The sequence below is a fragment of the Pseudorca crassidens genome, chromosome 19 (genome assembly GCF_039906515.1).
Source record: "Pseudorca crassidens isolate mPseCra1 chromosome 19, mPseCra1.hap1, whole genome shotgun sequence".
Lineage (NCBI taxonomy): Eukaryota > Metazoa > Chordata > Mammalia > Artiodactyla > Delphinidae > Pseudorca > Pseudorca crassidens.
Genome location: NC_090314.1, coordinates 22,496,787 through 22,513,209, shown reverse-complemented (window position 1 = coordinate 22,513,209; position 16,423 = coordinate 22,496,787). Strand labels below are relative to the sequence as shown.

General features: G+C 53.3%; 2 protein-coding genes across 4 annotated transcripts; both read right to left on the bottom strand.

The window, feature by feature from the left end:
• Positions 1–1,520: 1,520 nt before the first annotated feature.
• Positions 1,521–7,747, bottom strand: LOC137211771 (uncharacterized protein SPEM2-like). 3 transcript variants are annotated; one of them, XM_067714379.1, is made up of 6 exons: positions 7,029–7,747; positions 6,809–6,866; positions 5,789–6,678; positions 4,333–4,390; positions 3,899–4,214; positions 1,521–2,765 (listed from the first exon to the last, which is right to left on the bottom strand). In XM_067714379.1, exons 1-6 carry the CDS (start codon positions 7,242–7,244, stop codon positions 2,345–2,347), a joined length of 1,959 nt encoding a protein of 652 aa, XP_067570480.1. In that variant the 5' UTR covers positions 7,245–7,747; the 3' UTR covers positions 1,521–2,344. The 3 variants fall into 3 exon arrangements, with proteins under 3 accessions (XP_067570480.1, XP_067570481.1, XP_067570482.1); XM_067714380.1 differs by lacking the exon at positions 1,521–2,765 and having other exon boundaries at positions 3,697–4,214; XM_067714381.1 differs by lacking the exons at positions 1,521–2,765; positions 3,899–4,214; positions 4,333–4,390 and having other exon boundaries at positions 5,352–6,678.
• A 285-nt stretch (positions 7,748–8,032) lies between these two features.
• On the bottom strand, positions 8,033–16,410 carry LOC137212581 (acetylcholine receptor subunit beta-like). The gene is given in 11 exon segments (XM_067716075.1): positions 8,033–8,611; positions 8,939–9,086; positions 9,441–9,655; positions 10,115–10,338; positions 13,233–13,442; positions 13,925–14,072; positions 14,438–14,546; positions 14,651–14,760; positions 15,301–15,345; positions 15,957–16,096; positions 16,182–16,410. Coding segments are annotated over 11 exon segments (1,590 nt in total). The 5' UTR covers positions 16,282–16,410; the 3' UTR covers positions 8,033–8,470.
• Between the last annotated feature and the right edge of the window lie 13 nt (positions 16,411–16,423).

The window sequence follows — 16,423 nt, the reverse complement described above, 5'->3', positions numbered from 1 at the left end:
AATCTAGAAGGGTTCTTGCATGCAATTATAACTTCATTATAGAGATGGGCCTGCAAGCCTAGAAAGGTTGCACATGACTTGTCCAAGGTCAGAGCTGAGCCAGAGAGGTGTTGGAAATGGGCTATCCAGCTGGGACGTATCTCCTTGGAATCGGTGATGGTAACGTTAGTCAAGAACACACCGATAATGTGCATGTAGTGACCCAGGGATGGACATCTCACTCAGGGAAGGGACATGTTAGTGTTGCCCACCTCAGACACACAAGTGGTGGCAGGGAAAACGCTTTGGAATCTCGCAGCTTATCTGTGTATACAGAAGAGTTATCAGGACTGAAAATCAAGTCCAGAGGAAACTCCAGCTGGGCTAGGGCAGGGCCATGAAAAATTATCAGGGGAAGGAAATGGCTTTCAGCAACCAGTGCTATCATGGACACAGCTTAAGTCCAGGATGAAACTAGGAGCCAGAATAATAGGACAGAAAGATAGGACACCAGAGACACGCTCACAGATTAGACCAATGCACACTGGACCAGAAATTCTTACATGCCTTTTTCCCAGGGGTCTGTCTCCACAGTGAACTAGGCCTAAGTCCATGGGCAAGAAAATTAAGTGGAGACACCTCGAAAAATTTAGAGGCCTATGAAGGAGGGGACCCTCAGAATCCAGAGCCTAAAACACAAGGTTTCCTAGTCACTGACAAAGAGAGGTCTTCTCCCTCAGTAACCAAGAGCCCCAAACACAGCCCAGAACGGGGGAGGCAAGTTTCCGTACATCTGGTCGTGACCCAAGAGACCAGATGAGGAAAACTGAAGCCTGGGCTCTTTCTCACAGTCTGGGGAAATCAGGCATTGGCTGTCCATCCCCACATCTTACCTCCTCCCTAGAGGGTGGCTTCTGAGCCACCCTAAAAAGAGCTAAGTTCTCTGGGCTCTGGGGGAGCTTTAAGATGCTGGGGGTGGGTGACAGGGAAAGCAAAATCGCTCTAAACTCTAAAGCACTGCTCTCCAATAGCATTTTCCATGGTGATGCAAATGTTCTAAATCTGTGCCGTCCAATGCAGTAGCCACTAGCTCCATGTGCCTACTGAGCCCTTAGAAGGTCATGGCACTGAGGAACAGAATTTTTTTTTTTTTTTTTTTTTTTTGGCCAAGCCATGAAGCTTGCGGGGTCTGAGTTCCCCGACCAGGGATTGAACCCCAGCCACAGCAGTGAAAGCGCCAGGTCCCAACACCTGGACCGCCAGGGAACAGAATTGGATGCCAGGGAAATTCCGTTCCCTGAGGAAGAGAATTTATAATTTATAACTTAATTTTTAACAGAATTAATTTTCCTTAATTTTAACTAATTTACATTCTAATAGGCATTTGGCTAGTGGCTACTGTAATTGACAATGCAGCTCTAGGGCCTTGGCGATAACGAATTCAGCTAGAAAGCGATGGAGGGACAGCAGGGATAGTTTAGGTCCTCATCAAGCCCTGTGGGATGGGGCTGGGGTGGATGTCCTCAATAACCACAGATCACTTCTCTTGTCTCTTTATTCCTCGTGCATATCTGTCCCCTCTTTTTCTAAGTTGCTCATCACACACTGATATCCCCACTCCTTGATGGTCTCCGGTGAGTTGTTGGATGTCTCTCGGTGAAGGCGCCTGGGAGACAGAGCTTCGCACTTGTCCCTGCCTGTTCTGAACTGTCTCTGGTGGGCGTCAAAGACCACGTGCCCGAGCCGGGTGCCTGACCCAGGACAGTAGGGCTTCCAGCTGGTTTTGGGAGGCGTAGACATCTGGCGATAGTTCTGCAGGCTGGAGGAACTGTATCCATTGGGTGGTACACCCAGTCTTGGCTGCCTGCTCGCTGGGAGGGTGATTGCAGCTCAATCAGCCCAGGTACCTCTGAGAAGGCTTGCAGGTCATTGTAGGCTACCTGAGGCTTGGGAGAGCAGGAGTTCTGACTGGGTGGGATAGAAGTCCATGTTATGTGCTGCCCTGCATCCTCCTTTCGAGGAACTGCCTCAGATATAAATGACTGTCGGGTCTGATGTGGGCCCAAAACTTGGACAGAGTCAGTTCCTAGAGGGTTCTTATGGAGGCCAGGATTTGGGATAAGGCATGAGTTGTTATGGAGGCCTGATCTCTTGGATGAGCCAGAGTATTGAGTAAGGGCTGGACTCTTCTGGGGTCAGGATCTCGATGAATTCCACAGTACTTGTGTAAGCTAGGGTCATGGGTATGTTCTGAGCCCCTGTCAATTCCAGCATCTTGGGTAAAGCCTGGAAGCTTGTGGAGGCCTTGGTCTTGAGCAAGGCCTGGGTTCTTGGGGAGGTCTGGGTTTGTGGTTAGGCCTGGGTTTCAGGAAACTCTGCAGACTTTGGAAGGGCCTGGGGTCCTTTGGAGGACAGAGGCTTGGTTGAGGCCTTGACTCTCAGGAAGTTCACGGGGTTGGGCCTGGCTTGGGGTTTGGGAAGTAGTGGATAACTGGAGAGGGATGGGGCCCTGGGAAGAGAGGACAGACTGAGAAGACTTGGAGGTTGGGGGAAAGGTGGGGGTTTGTATTAAGGTGGAGGGCTTCTGGTGGTTTCTGTGTTGATGAAGGACCCAGGATCTGGGAGAAACAAGCGGTAGATAAAGAGTGTATGGTGGAGGCATGGTGCATGGTGAGCTCTGGGCACTGTTTGGAGAATGGAAGCAAGGTTGAGAAGGTGCAGCATCCTTGGAGTACAGGAATGTGGGGTAGACTGGAGTCTGGGGGTCCGTGTTTCTCTTCTGATACCTGCAAGGAAGGAAGCTGCAGTAAGGGAAGGTCTTGGACTGTACAAATTTGTCTTTGGAATCATTTGAGATCTTCCATTCCATACTCCCCAACTCCAGGTAACCCAGAATGGATCCTGTGGAGGGCTTAGCACTGTCCCCACTACATTGCTTGAGTGTTTGTTCAGCTGTACCAGAGCTCACCAGACCATGCCCCTCTTGGGGCCTGGAGAGGGTACCAAAATCCTTTCTGGAATACCCAGAGTTCTGAGGGGCACACACATGGAATAAGTTCTGCTTTACCCTACGGGCATCATAGACCACACGGCCGGAGGAGAGGACTTGGCTGAAGGCAGACAAGGTAGAGGGACTAGAATCTAGGATGGGGATAGGGGTGGTGGAAGGGACTGGAGTGTTCGTCAGGGCCATGCCCAGCGCTGGGACAGAGGTTGTGTCAGAAGTTGGGACAGGGGCTGGTGTAGGGGCTAGGGCAGGAGTAGTAGCAGGGGCAGAATTTGGGGGAGGGACTGGGGCAGAATTTGGGGGAGGGACCAGAGTGTATGCATGGGTATAGGTCAGATGAGCATGGGTCAGGGTGCAGAGAGAAGTGTGGCCCAGGGACTGGGCTGAGGCATGTGAGGGGGCCTGGGCTTGGGCCTGGGTTGTGGTATGGGGCTGTGGTATGCTCAGGGCCATGGACCTGGGCAGAGCTGTGCTCAGGGGTGAGGGCTGTGGAGGGGGTCTGGGCCTGGGGGGTGGTGTGCTCAGGGAGGTGGAATGTGGAGCAAGTCTCGGCCTGAGGTGGGGCGTGCTCAGTGGGATGGGTGGAGGAGAAGGTCTGGGCTTTGGCAGGAGTGTTCCCAGTGGGGTGCACTAGGGAGAAGGCCTGGGCCCAGGCGGAAGTGTGCTCATGGGCGTGGCCTCGGGAGCAGGTCTCAGACTGGGGGGTGGGTGTGCTCAGTGGGGTGGGCTGAGGAGAAGGTCTGGGCCTTGGCAGGAGCATGCGCAGGGGCCTGAACTTGGGGGCGGGTCTGGGCCCAGGCTGGGGACTGGGCTGGGTCAGAGTCTGGGGTCTTAGTCTTGCTCTCTTGGGGCAGGTGGAGTGGAACCACGTCCACCTTGCTCATCCTGCGGAGCTTGGAAGATGTCTCTTACCTGGAGTAAAAGTTGGCTTGGGACTTTAAGACTGTGACCGGAGGGGCCTCCCCAGCTCTCACTACCCGCTCCTTCCACAGTCCCCGTGGAACCTCTGTGGAAGCCCCAGCCCGTCCACACTGAGGCGGCATCCAGCAGTACTTAGAAGCCTTCTCATCTTTTCTGTCTCGTATCCAGGAGTCAGGGTGGTTTGGGTGCCCGAGCAGGAAGCTTGGGCCATGGCGGAAGCAGGGAGAAACTCTTGAGCACAGGTTCTTGGGATCCATGGAGCAGCGCATGCGCATGTGACGGCTGCCTACACAGCTGGCTTGCTTGTCTGCAGGGAAAGGCGAGGTGGGTCAGGGCCTGGGTTCCTGAGGGGCTGAGAATCAAGGCAGGGATAGAAGAAAGGGGACAGGCCCACATCCCCTGAACCCACGCCGGCGCCCACTCACCTTTGGTGAAAAGACGTCTGAAAAGTGCCCGCAAGAATCTCTTCAGATGCCTCCAGAGCTGAGGGAAGAAGGGGAGGGGGGAGGCCGGGAGCAGGGTGAGCCCTGAAATCCAACCCTTGTCCGGCCACACCCCAGCAGCCCTCCCACCTCAGCCCCTTCAAGACCCCAGGGCTCCCCCAACCCCGCTGCACAGATCCTGCCCTGACCATAACCACCATGTTGATCCCCACGTTGACGAAGATCAAGCTGACCAGGAGCAGGATTATTGCGTCTCCTTGCTCCTGGCATTTCCTGGGGATGGGGCCAGGGAACGGCTCAGCTCCACAGTAGGTTCGCTCACCCATGGCCATTGGTCCCAGGACTGCCTGGGCCCCCTGCCCTCCACTTTTAACTGGGTGTCAGACTGGGTCATAATGGGGCAGGTGGTGACATCACAGTGAGGGAGGGGGACGAAAAGGAGGGTCCAGGGTGGCATTGCCTGGTAACCAGGGTCAGGTAAACTGAGCCTGGACAGTCAAACAGGGCCCGTAGGCCGGCATACATCCCCTCGAGCGGTCATTCATTCGCTCACCGCCCGCTCACTCACTTGTTCGAATGACACATTCCATCTCTTGGCCCCTCCTGAGACTAGGAAGACCTCGGCCTCAGAGGCCTCCTGAAGGCCTGGCTGGAGTCCAGAGCCTCAGCCTTTTTCATGCCCTTCACTGGGCCTGGAGCTGGACCTGCCCAGATGTGGAACCTCCCAGTTTGGAAGCAGCTTCTTGTATGAGGCTCTTTGGGGACGGGGACAGCTGAGACACAGAGGAGGTGCCCAGAGACCAGTGGTTTGGAGTCTGCAGCTGCAGATGTACTTAGTGCATGGTATAGGACCAGGAGGGGCCTGCTGTCAGGACTGTGGCCACTAAACCAAGGGGACCCTCAGGCCAAGAAGGGGACACTGGCTTCTTATTGCAGGAAGCCAAGGGCAGGGACCCAGGCTGGCAGAAGGAGTGGTGCTTCCAAGCCACAGACCACCAATGTTTCCTGGACTCTAGCACTCTTTATTCCTCTCTCCATGCCCTGATGGCCCCACCCCGCCCCCATTTGCTGCTGGTCAGTTCATTTTCCCAGTCTGTCTCCCATGCAGAGAGGGCCTTGAGGCCGATTTGGAAGGTAGCAGCGAGTTGGCCCGCGTTTGGCTCTCTTGCACTTGCCACTTCAGCTCCAGGCTGTCATACATCTGGTAGTTGGCATTGCCCCCCGGGTTCCAGCTGAGTGGCATGAAGGTGGGTGGGGGTGGAGGGTGCTTGGTAGCCTGGACTTCGGGAAGGGGCTGGGAGGGGCGGAGGAGCAGCGCTGAGCTGGGAGCCGGGGCCCGCTGGTACGAGGCCTCAGCCAGCACCGTGAGGGAGGCGGAGGCGGCCAGAGGGCGCCGCACGGGCAGCATATCAGCCCATTCGGCCGCCCGGCGCCGCACCTTGTGGGGATCCCGGGAGTAGTTCAAGTGTCCCGTGGAGAGGTGTGGCCTGCGGTTGGGCTGGCTGTGAGCACAGCTGGGGAGGCTCCGTCCACTGCCCGGTGGGGAGTTGCGCTGCCAGGCTTCGGGCCGGCAGCCCCGAGGCACCAGAGCGGATGGAGGCCCAGAGCCCTCCAGACCACGCCGCTGCTGATCCCAGGAGTCATACGGGAGCTGGCCCCTTGAGGGGTAAGTGCTGTGCCCCCCAGGGACCCACGAGGGGTTAGGGGGCAATCGTCGGGGAGGTGGTGGAGACGAGGTCCACCGGTCAGCCTCCACGTTGCCCCAGATGCGGGTTGGTGAGCAGGGGGACCCAAAGGACTGCAGCCTTAGCTCGGACTTGGCCTCCACACGCTTGGCCATGCAGCGCAGCTCGGGCGACAGGTAGAGACAGGGTGGTGGCAGGCTGGCCAGGATCCCACCCTGGCGGCCCCAGAGGCCCACGTTGGAGGGCAGGCCCATCTGCTGGTAGAGCCCTCCCCAGCACCCCCACGGGTACTTGGGTTGTGGGAAGGAAAGATCCTCCTCCTCCTCCAGGTAGGAGTCCGGGTCCTCGCAATCAAAGGAGGGCATCGGCCGCAGCTGTGACATCCCGTGGCTGCGATGCAGCCTACGGAAGCCTGAGCGGCTGTAGGGGAATTGTCTGCGGTTCTTCGGCCTCCGCTGGTGGCTGCCGGGGCGGCGGCTGCAGCTGCGTCTATGGTTGCAGAGATGATGGTAGGAGGACAGGGAGTAGCAAGCGGGCCGGGCCATCTTCATTTCCACAGGGTCCAGGGTGCAGTGGATGTGGACTTCATGGGCCTTGGCAGGAGGATGTTTGGGGGACCTTTCACAAGCCTGTGAGATTTCATATGGGGAAAGCGAGAGTCCGTGAGGGCAGGGCAACTGTCAGAAGAGTTCAGGGTTGGGAATCTGGGGGCCTGGGTTTCTAGGGCCCAGGGAGTGGCGGGGGGGTGCCACTTACCTGTCTTCCGTACTTACTTTTCTGGTTAATCCAATAGATGGTCTTGTTTAAGGCATTCTGGAGCCCATGCCATACCTGGGGTTGGTGGGGTGGGGTGGGTGAAAATGAAGGCCAGGCTCTGTACCCTCACCCCCCCCTCCCAGCCAAGACCATTCCTGCAGATGGAGGTGCAGGCTGCAGCTGGTTCCCACCCTCAGCCCTCTTCACCCCTACTGGTGGTCCCCAACCATCTCTGACCATAGTTGCCATGCTGATCCCAATGCTGACAAGAACGACAAGGCCCAACAGCAGGAGTAGGAAGTCCTCCACATTCTGGGTTCTTTCTTGGTATTGATGGCAGCACCCCAGGTTGTCATACCAGAGCCGGTTTTCCATGGTGGGGGGGGGTCCTAGAGCCACCTGGGCCACGGGCCGCCCCCCCCCCCCACCGGCCCTGACCCACAGTGCACTCATGCCAGGACCTGCGGACACCCACCAACAGGTGAGGGAGCATGGTCATAATGAGACACGTTGCAGGGAGTCACAATGCCGAGGTGGCCAATCTTTCATCCACTCAGCTGGCCCTTTATGTGGCCATCTCTGCCCTCGGCTCCCACTACATGGAGCCTAGTCCCCAGAGTTCAGTCTGTCCTTCTGTCTCCATGGGGCCTTGCTTAACTTGATTTGCAAGCATGGTTGCTACAGATGAGAGACCGTCTTCATAGGGACTGAATCATGCATAAAGGATTTCCTCCATTTCATTGTTCGAGACATTATGGCAGCTTATGTAGCCTGTTGGGATTCTTCGAACTAGCCTGTAGTTCTTAAAAAGTTTCAAGAGAAGCCAGAAATCCAAATTTCTCTGTGAAATATCCACATTTCAAAAGTAGCAAACCAATTCAAATTTTAAATTCTGCTGGCCAACAACATGGGCCAAACAAAACACACCAGTTTGTAACCTCTGATGTATACTGTATAATGCTTCTGTTCTCATCTTCTCATATGATCCTCAGACTAGGGAGCAGATACTATTATTAGCTTCATTTTACAGATGGGGAAACTGAGGCACAGGGCAGTTTAGTAGCTTGTCCAAAGTTTGAGCACCAAAGCTGGAACTTGAGGTTTTTACAGTGTGCTTTTTTATCCTCATCACAAATGCATCCTTTTAGAAATAACCTTTTTTTTTTATCCTAAAGATATTACAAAATACAATAAACTACAGGAAGGTAAAAACAAAGAAAAAACGACCACTGGTCCCAACATGCAAACATAAACACTGTTACTTAGTGTATTTCCTTACAGAAAAAAAATTTCCCTGTTCATTCAACCAGAGGTACCAGCTGTATAGGTTAGGATCTGTGCTAGGTGCTGGGGATATTACAGTGAACAGACATAGTTCCTGCCCTCAGAAGGCTTACAATCTAGTTCTTGTTCTTTGTTCCATTCATTGCCAACCTAGATGTGAATATCCAATGGAGCTTCTTCAAGAAGCCAAAGAGTAAATAAGCGGATAGTGCATTTCAGGTGGGCCCAAGGCCCCCATCTGCCCAGTCCCACTTGGGCTTCCTCCCTAGAAACGAAATGATGAGAGGATTGGACTCCTAGTGAAGGAGTTAAGATGCAGAAAGGGATAGGACTTGAGAGTCCTACCAAACTCTCAATTCAACTGGCCGAGGACCTCGGTCTCGGCCCTCTCGTCCTCAAGGAAAGGGGTCGGGAGGGGCCAAGTGGTACGTGGCGTCCTGAAAGATGACGAGGGTCCCGACGCTCGTGAAGATGATGAAGGTCCACAGGAAGAGGCAGTCCACCACCATGACCACAAACTGCCGGTCCTCCTTCAGCTGGGGGTAGGAAGAGGAAACTGTTCCTGAGCCCCTGTTCCTGTTCCCTGTTCCAGACCGACCCCCAGGGAAGGCGGCCCCAAGGCCCTGTACCGCACCCAGGTGCTCTTACCACGGCTTTGAGACAAGGGCGGGCCCGCAGAATAGCAGAGAGCGAAACTGCAGGCGACCGAGGTGAGTAAAGAACAAGTCGGAAACCAGGAGGCGGGACCAAGTGAGGCAAACTTCCAATCAGAAATAAAATCGAGTGCTGGGGGCGGAGCCTAAGTTTGTGGGTGGAGCCAAGGCCACCCAGGCCTTGCCTTGGCCCACCCTCTTTGGATTCACCGCGTCGTGGTCTTCCTGTTCCTGCAGCTGTTGAGCGATGTAGCTGATTGAGGAAACGACCTCCCGTAGCTCGGGAGGCAGGCCCACAGCCCGGTGTGGACCATCGGTAAATCGCCGCAGGGCCGGGGCAGACAGTTCAGGCTGGAACCTGGAAGAGGCGAGTCTGTTTGGCCATGACCGGGGCACAAAGACGGCCTGCGCGGCTGCTCTAGGCCCCGCCCCAACTCCCTCCTCCAACGCCCATCCAGGTTTCAAAACGCGAGAGAGCACTTCAGGTTCTCTCCGACAGCGGCGACCTCTCTAGCCTTCCGCAATTCCTCCTATTCCCTTACGCTTTACTTCCCACCTCCCCGCAAAGTGGGCAACAGAAGGGATACTACAAGTCCCATGATGCTCAACCACGACAACCTCCGGGAGCTTAGGACGCCTGCCTCCGCACAGTCTCCTGGGAACTGTAGTTCTCCCTCTCCCTTCTACATGGGCGATGGGGAGTAGATACTACCTGTTGGGTTTGGGGAAGAGAAAATCATTTGGTGGCTTGCGGATGAAATATTCATCTGTTCCCCGACCCCAGCCACTTCCTGGAGAATCCCTGAGAGGTATAGGAGGTGGCTCCGGTTTCTGGTCTCTCTCAGGTTTGGGTCTCTTCAGACCCAGATACGGAGGGAGTTTGTGGATAAGATCTGCTGAGTAGAAGAAGAGGCGTATTGGAGGGGGCTCTTATGCTCTTAGACCAGAAGGGAAGCCGCCAACCACCCCCACGGCATGTGCCCATTCCTGTGCATGCGTGCATGCGTCCCACAGATGAAATGCAACTACACAGCCCAAGAGTTCTTAAGTGGGTTAGGAGGCATCCTGACTGGAAAGAAAAGTTATGAGGGCTTCCACCCTGATAGTACCTAACCCTTAGAATGCTTCCTTGGGACCCACGATGGGCAGTATTGATGAAGATAGTCTGGGATCTACGCAGCGTCAATGATGGGAGGATAAAATTAATTGGGCAACATTTCAACACCCAAAGACCTTGGCACTTTGACACTCTACCAGGAGTTGTAGTTCTCCCTCAGGTCTGTGAAAGGGAAGGTTGAAGTTGGTGGGAGGGAGGAGCGATACCTGGACAAAAAGCCAAATACTAGGATTGAGAGTTAACACAGGTTGGAGAGGAGATCTTCTTACCTGACGGACCTAAAGGGGCATTTGGTGGGTGTGGGGTGAGCGATGGTGCAGGTTGAGGTCTACGATGCTAAGGATGACTGAGAAGGTGACGAGGACCATGGTAAACATGAGGTATTTGATAATCATGGGGACAGACGGGGAGGTCTCAGGCACTTTGTCTGCCGGCAGCAGCAGGAACACAGGAAGGGTCAGCAGGGCAAAGGTCGAGAGCCCCATCTTCTCTCCTTGGGGGACAGAGCAGAAGGCGGAAGGATTAGGCTTTGCCAGAAAGCAATCTCCCCGGCATAATCAGTGACCGTGTTTCCAGCCCACTCAAGGACAGGCTTTTGGAAGGGTCAACTGCATGTAACTAACTCCTACATTTATACCTCCAACCTGGACTGATTCCCCTAAATTCCACACTTGTATCCACCCGCCTACTTAACCTCTCAATTTGGGTGTCCACTAGACATCTCGAACTTCACATGTCCAAAACTTAATTCCCTCACCACCGACTCCCGCCATAGTCTTCCTCAGTTCACAAATGACAACTCGATCTTTCCTGTGGCTCAGGCCAAATCCCTTTGAGTCATTCTCAGCTCTCCTCTCTCTCATCCCATATCCAATCCATACCAAACCCTGTTGGCTCTACCTTCAAAATATATCCTGAAACTGATGACTTATCACATCTACCACTACCATCCTGGCACAAGCCACCATTACCTCAGATCTGAGTTATTATAAAGGCCTCCTCTTTGCTTCATCCTTTGCCCCCCTGCTGACTGTTCTCAACAGAGCAGCCAGATTGACCCCGTTAAAATGTGAACCAGATCATACCACTCCAGTGGCTTCCCATCGCCTTTAGCATAAAAGTCCATACTGAAGTCTACAAGGCCTTCCCATTAGTTCTCTGACTACATCTCATACTGTTTTCTCTCTTGCTTACTTCATTCAGTTATTACTTCATTGGCTATTTCTTGAATATGCGAGGCACACGCCCACCTCAGAGCTTTTTGCACTCACTGTTAACTCCTCCTGCTAATTTCTTCCCCCAGATATCTACCAGGGTCATTCTCTCACTTCCTTCAAGTCTTTGTTCAACTATTGATCAAACATTCCCTTTTTAGTGAGGCATTCACTGACCATCCTATTTTTAAATTGCAACCCCTGTGATGAACCATAGCGGAAAAGAATATGAAAAATATATATATATCTATAAATGAGTCACTTTGCTGTACAGCAGAAATGAAACACAACATTGTAAATCAACTATATTTCAATAAAATTGTTTAAATAAATAAATAAATTGCAACCCATACCCCCATTCGCATCCTCCCCAAACCCTTTTCCCATTTTTCCTTCTTAGGAATTGACCTCTCCTAATATACTATCTAGGAATTCCCTGGTGGCACAGTGGTTAGGAATCCACCTGCCAATGCAGGGGACGCGGGTTCGAGCCCTGGTCAGGGAAGATCCCACATACCGCGGAGCAACTGAGCCCGTGTGCCACAACTACTGAGCCTGTGCTCTAGAGCCCGCCAGCCACAACTACTGAGCCCACGTGCCACAACTACTGAAGCCCGTGCGCCTAGATTCTGTGTTCCACAACAAGAGGACCCACCGCAGTGAGTAACCCGTGCACTGCAACGAAAGTAGCCCCTGTTCACCACAACTAGAGAAAGCTCCCGCGCAGCAACGAAGACCCAACGCAGCCTAAATTAATTAATTAAAAAAATAATAATACACTATTCAATGGGTTTATTATGTTTGCTGACTGTCTCCCCACTAGAATATAAACTCCATGAGAGCAGGGATTTTTGTCTGTTTTATTCACTGATGTATTCCCAGCGCCTTGCACATTACAGATGTTCAACAAATATTGTTAAATGAGTGAGTGGACCAACCCCTGTAGCAGGAACTATATAGCAAATCGAAGGATCTAAAAATGAAACCAAGTATATAAGAATATGCCAGGTGACTGGTTATTACTGTGGCATACAACAGGCGCTGCAAACTTCATGGAAGCTATTGAAATAAGTAACTATTATGGTCTGTTCTACTTTAGTCCTGTAATATTGGGTTCCAAGATTTGCCTTGCTCCAGGAAGAAGGAGAAGTTACATGTGGAAGTGTGTTCTAGAGATGCATCACTCTCCTTCCCTAGACTGAGAGAGGGCTTGATTACAGAGAGAAGGAAAGCGTGTGTTTTTTGTTTGTTTTGTTTTGTTTTTCAGGCCACAGCAGTGAAAGCCCAGAATCCTAACCACTAGGCTACCAGAGAACTCCCAGTAAAGCATCTTTGAATATGAGAGTTTAGGATATCAGTCTCTGGATCAGACTAGTACTAAGCAGGGTTGGAACAGCAATACTGCCTCTCTCTGTGTAATGTCAGGTGAATGACTTAAACTCATTTAGCCTCTGTGAAACGGGCAGACAATTCAGTACTTACCTCACAGAGTTGTGAAGATTAGAACTGAGTTAATATATGTAACACATTATTTGTATTATCTTATAGCAAGTGCTCCAAATTAGAAAAGACTATACCTACACGTACACAAAGCTTACAGAGTACCAGGCATAGTTCTATTAACTCAGTTAATCCTCAAAATAGTCCTATGTGGGAGGGACAAAGACTGTCCTATTTCCAGATCAGGACACTAAGAGATTAAGGAATTTGCCCAAGGTTACTCTGTTAGCATATTGTGCTGTCTCCCAGAGAAATGTTGGCTATTATTTCCAAGGGACATAGGAGGTTAAGGGACTAGTAGGCGGCATTTGACAAGTGGGGGAGGGAGGATGCCAGGAATGGGGAAAGGGAAAGGAAGCGTTAGCTGAGCCTGGGAGTTTGTTGGTCAGAGGAGTGGCAGTTCCAAGGATGAGATCCTAGGATTCTGAAGGGAAGAGTTCAGAAGTTACTGGGTGCAGAGAAGTGAGCAGCAGAGGGGAGGTAGAGCTTGAGGTTGGAGGGGAAATCTGGATGCAGAGGCAAAGGCTCTTCCTGAAAGGAAAACCTGGGTGAGATTGCTGAAGCACAGTTCATGAAGGCTTGAGTTGGCAGGAAAACCTTCCCTGTATTATGGGTAAAGAGCAAGAACCTGAGCTATTGGTAAGAAGGAGTGCTGGGCCCCTTCCCCTCTTACCTGCATCTGGTGGCAGGTAGAAGACGAAGATGGCCAGAAGAGTGATGAGGATGCATGGGGCAATGACGGTGACCAGGTAAAAGAGAGGCTTCCGGCAAATGATGAGGTACAAGGTGACTTCTTCACGCCGCCTTTCCCCCCCTCCCCTATGATCCACTGGAGGCTGGATTAGCCGAGAAGGCTTGTGAATAATCTCCCATTGACCATTCTCTTGGGGAGAGTGGGGGGAGAAGAGAAGGTGACACAGATGTGGAACCTGTCTTTGTTGGTGCCAGATACGGCTTTCTTTTCTTTTCTTTTCTTTTCTTTTTTTCTTTTTTTTTTTTTTGCCTCACTGCGCCACCGCGCTGCTTGTGGGATCTTAGTTCCCCAACGCGGGATTGAACCCGGGCCCTCAGCAGTGAAAGTTTGGAGTCCTAACCACTGGACCGCCAGGGAATTCCCAGATATGGCTTTCTCTGCCACATCCTAGAGCAGTGGGCACTGATGTAATAAGGGGCTAGCTATGGTCCCTGGGCTGGACAGCCCATCTCTAATAAATTTGAGCAAGTCTCAACTTCCATAACCACAAAATATAGACAGTTATACCTATCTTGCTGAACCCACAGTGACTCACTGAGGGAATATATTTATCAGCCTGTCAGAAACTGGAAATCGTAAAGCCCATGGACATGGGAGCCAAGCCGACTCACCAATAAAGTTGCCTTCATGAATATGCACTTCCTGCCACTCCTGCCCATCGGGACCCAAGCCGGTCTGCAGACTGACTTCTGAGCTGTCATAGCTATAGGAACTGAACACCATGGTGCAGTTCTGCCAGTCAAAGGGGAAGTAGGTGACCTGGATGGAGTGGAGAGTCACTAGAGCTGCCAGAGAGCTGGTCAGGGCTGGGGGAGTTGGGGAGGTCACAGGGCAGACAGGGGTCAGAGGATATGGTGCACCAGGGAGATAGGGATCACCAGGGGGAGATCGCAGAGAAGTGGAGTCACAGAGGAATAAGAAGGTTATGCGGGGAGGTCATGGACAATGGAGGGCGGCGGTCACTGAGGAAGACTGGAAGTCAATGAAAGTGGACAGAGAAGATGAAACTCAATGGAAAATCAGAAGGGTAAGAGAGACGTGAGGGTCATGGGGATTATGGAGGAGGGATATCTGAGTGAGGGTTTCTAGGAGCGCCTTGAGCTTCCCAGGTGGGGCCCGGACACCTGGATGCTGCAGCTGCTGCGATAGATGCCCGGGGGCTGCCAGCGCACGGAGCCGTCGGACGACACCATGACGCTGATGTCCAGAGCAACATCAAAATTTCCGTCGTTGCTGCCCGGAAAGAATCTTCTCATCTGGGTTCAGGTCCCTCCCTCCGGAGGCCGCGCCCCTCCAGAGGCCCTGCCCCACCTCCCAGACACTGGGAACATCCTTACTTGTTTAGGAGCACCACGTCTGGTAGCCACACGGATTCGGCAGTGATGCGGAGTGAATCGATGCCCTCTTGCTCCTCAGGGTCCCAGCTCAGCCTGTAGTCAGTCCACTCCTAGGGAAGCAGAGGCTGAGGGGCCGTCTCCGGCTGGAGGTTGGAAGGAGTCTTGGGATGTGCGAAGGAAGCCCGGGCAGGGAATGCAAGGGAGGAGAGCCGCGCAGGCATGGTCTGTGGTTCTGGAGGCCGGGGCCCTGTTTAAGACTCCACCTGCACTCTTTGGGACCCTATTAACTGATTTCCCCTTCTCTCTCATCGGGCCCCAATTTCTTCTTTCTGTAAAAAAGAGGGAGTTGCACGCTAGCCTCTAAAACAGTGGTTTTCAAACTGTAGTTAACGACCCTTTTCATAGGTCCGGAATCAAATGAGTGGCCCCAAACCAGTGTTAAAAATAATTTAGAATGAAAAATGCATGGAATGCAGCTCCCATAGTAAAGATAGGTATTGTTTCCTGAAGCTTCTGTTTCAGTTATAAATGTGTTTTCTGAGGTCGTGATGCAAAAAAGAAAAAAACAAATCTTACCAGGCGGAACATTCGAGGAAATTGTAAAGGCAGCGGCATGCCCGCCCTTTCCCACCGTGCGGGGTTCTCCGTACCAGGTCTAAGCAGACCTTTGTGCTCATCTCCTCATCCTTCTCGTACTAGAAGGGAAAAGTTTAAAGGGTAGATATGATGTCAGTGTAGAGAAATGAGGGGCTCGGTGGGTAAACTCTCCCTGGAAACTCCCCTCTTTTTCTGAGTCGCACCCTCTTGAGTTCAAAGCCCACCTCCTATAAACTGCGTTGGCTTAAGCTCCGCCTCTATCTCGTAAACTTCCTGCTGGCCGTACAGCCAGCCAGTCCATTTACCAGTCCCGGCCCCGGCCGGAGTGAATCTCTGCCCGCTGCTGTTTATTGACCCTGTCCGGCACCAAGGTCCGCCCCAGCCTGTGACCCCGCCTCAAGTTCCGATCTCCGGCCTGTCCATCGAGGTCCGCTCTCCGACCTGTCCATCGGTCCCAGCTCCACTTTGAGATCCGCCAACAGGCCATTTCATCATCCTGCCCGGCTCAATACTGGCCCTTCCAGCAGCCACGCCCACAGCTTGTCCATTGGTCCGATTTCGACCCAATCTCTACTAACGGCCAGTCAGTCACCCAGCCTGGCCTCGCCCCGGACCCCGTCCCCGGTGGTCCCTGGGTTCCGCCCTGCCTAAAGCAACGCCCCCCAGCCGGCTAGTGGGCCAGACCTCAACTCCCCGCGTGTGCCCTCACCAGGCTGATTAATTGCGCTAGGCTGAGACCAATGCTGACCCCGACGCAGTCTCCCACCTCCCACGACGGCCTCACCGAGCTATCATAGCCCGAGCAAAGTTTCTCGTGGAGTCGGCCCTCCGCCTCTGAGCCGCGGGCGCCTGGAGGAGGAGAGAACTGAGTGAAGCCGTGGTGCCCGGCCACGACCTCTGGCCCTGTTACTGCCCCTTTGACGCTCAGACTTACCCGGGGCGAACGGCGCCCCCAACGCCCCCAGCAGCAGCAGCAGCAGCAGCAGCAGCAGCAGCAGCAGCAGCAGCAGCAGCAGCAGTGCCCCTGGGATCATAGCCCGCCCGCGTCGCTCAGTGAGTCCGCTTGGGTGAGCCGCCAGGACAGCCAGCGCAGGGGAAGTGACGAGGCGCCCAGGAATGTGCACCTGTTATTGGGGGGCAGCCGCCAGCCTACCCGCCCCGCCCCTGGGACTTGAC

Excerpts from the sequence above, each read along its gene's own strand:
- LOC137211771 (XM_067714379.1), bottom strand. The coding sequence starts at position 7,244 with ATGAGTGCACTGTGGGTCAGGGCCGGTGGGGGGGGGGGGCGGCCCGTG. Across the intron at positions 4,391-5,788 it reads ACTCCCGGGATCCCCACAAG|CTCTGGAGGCATCTGAAGAG; the intron begins GTGCGGCGCCGG and ends TTCTTCCCTCAG. Across the intron at positions 4,215-4,332 it reads CAGACGTCTTTTCACCAAAG|ACAAGCAAGCCAGCTGTGTA; the intron begins GTGAGTGGGCGC and ends CTTTCCCTGCAG.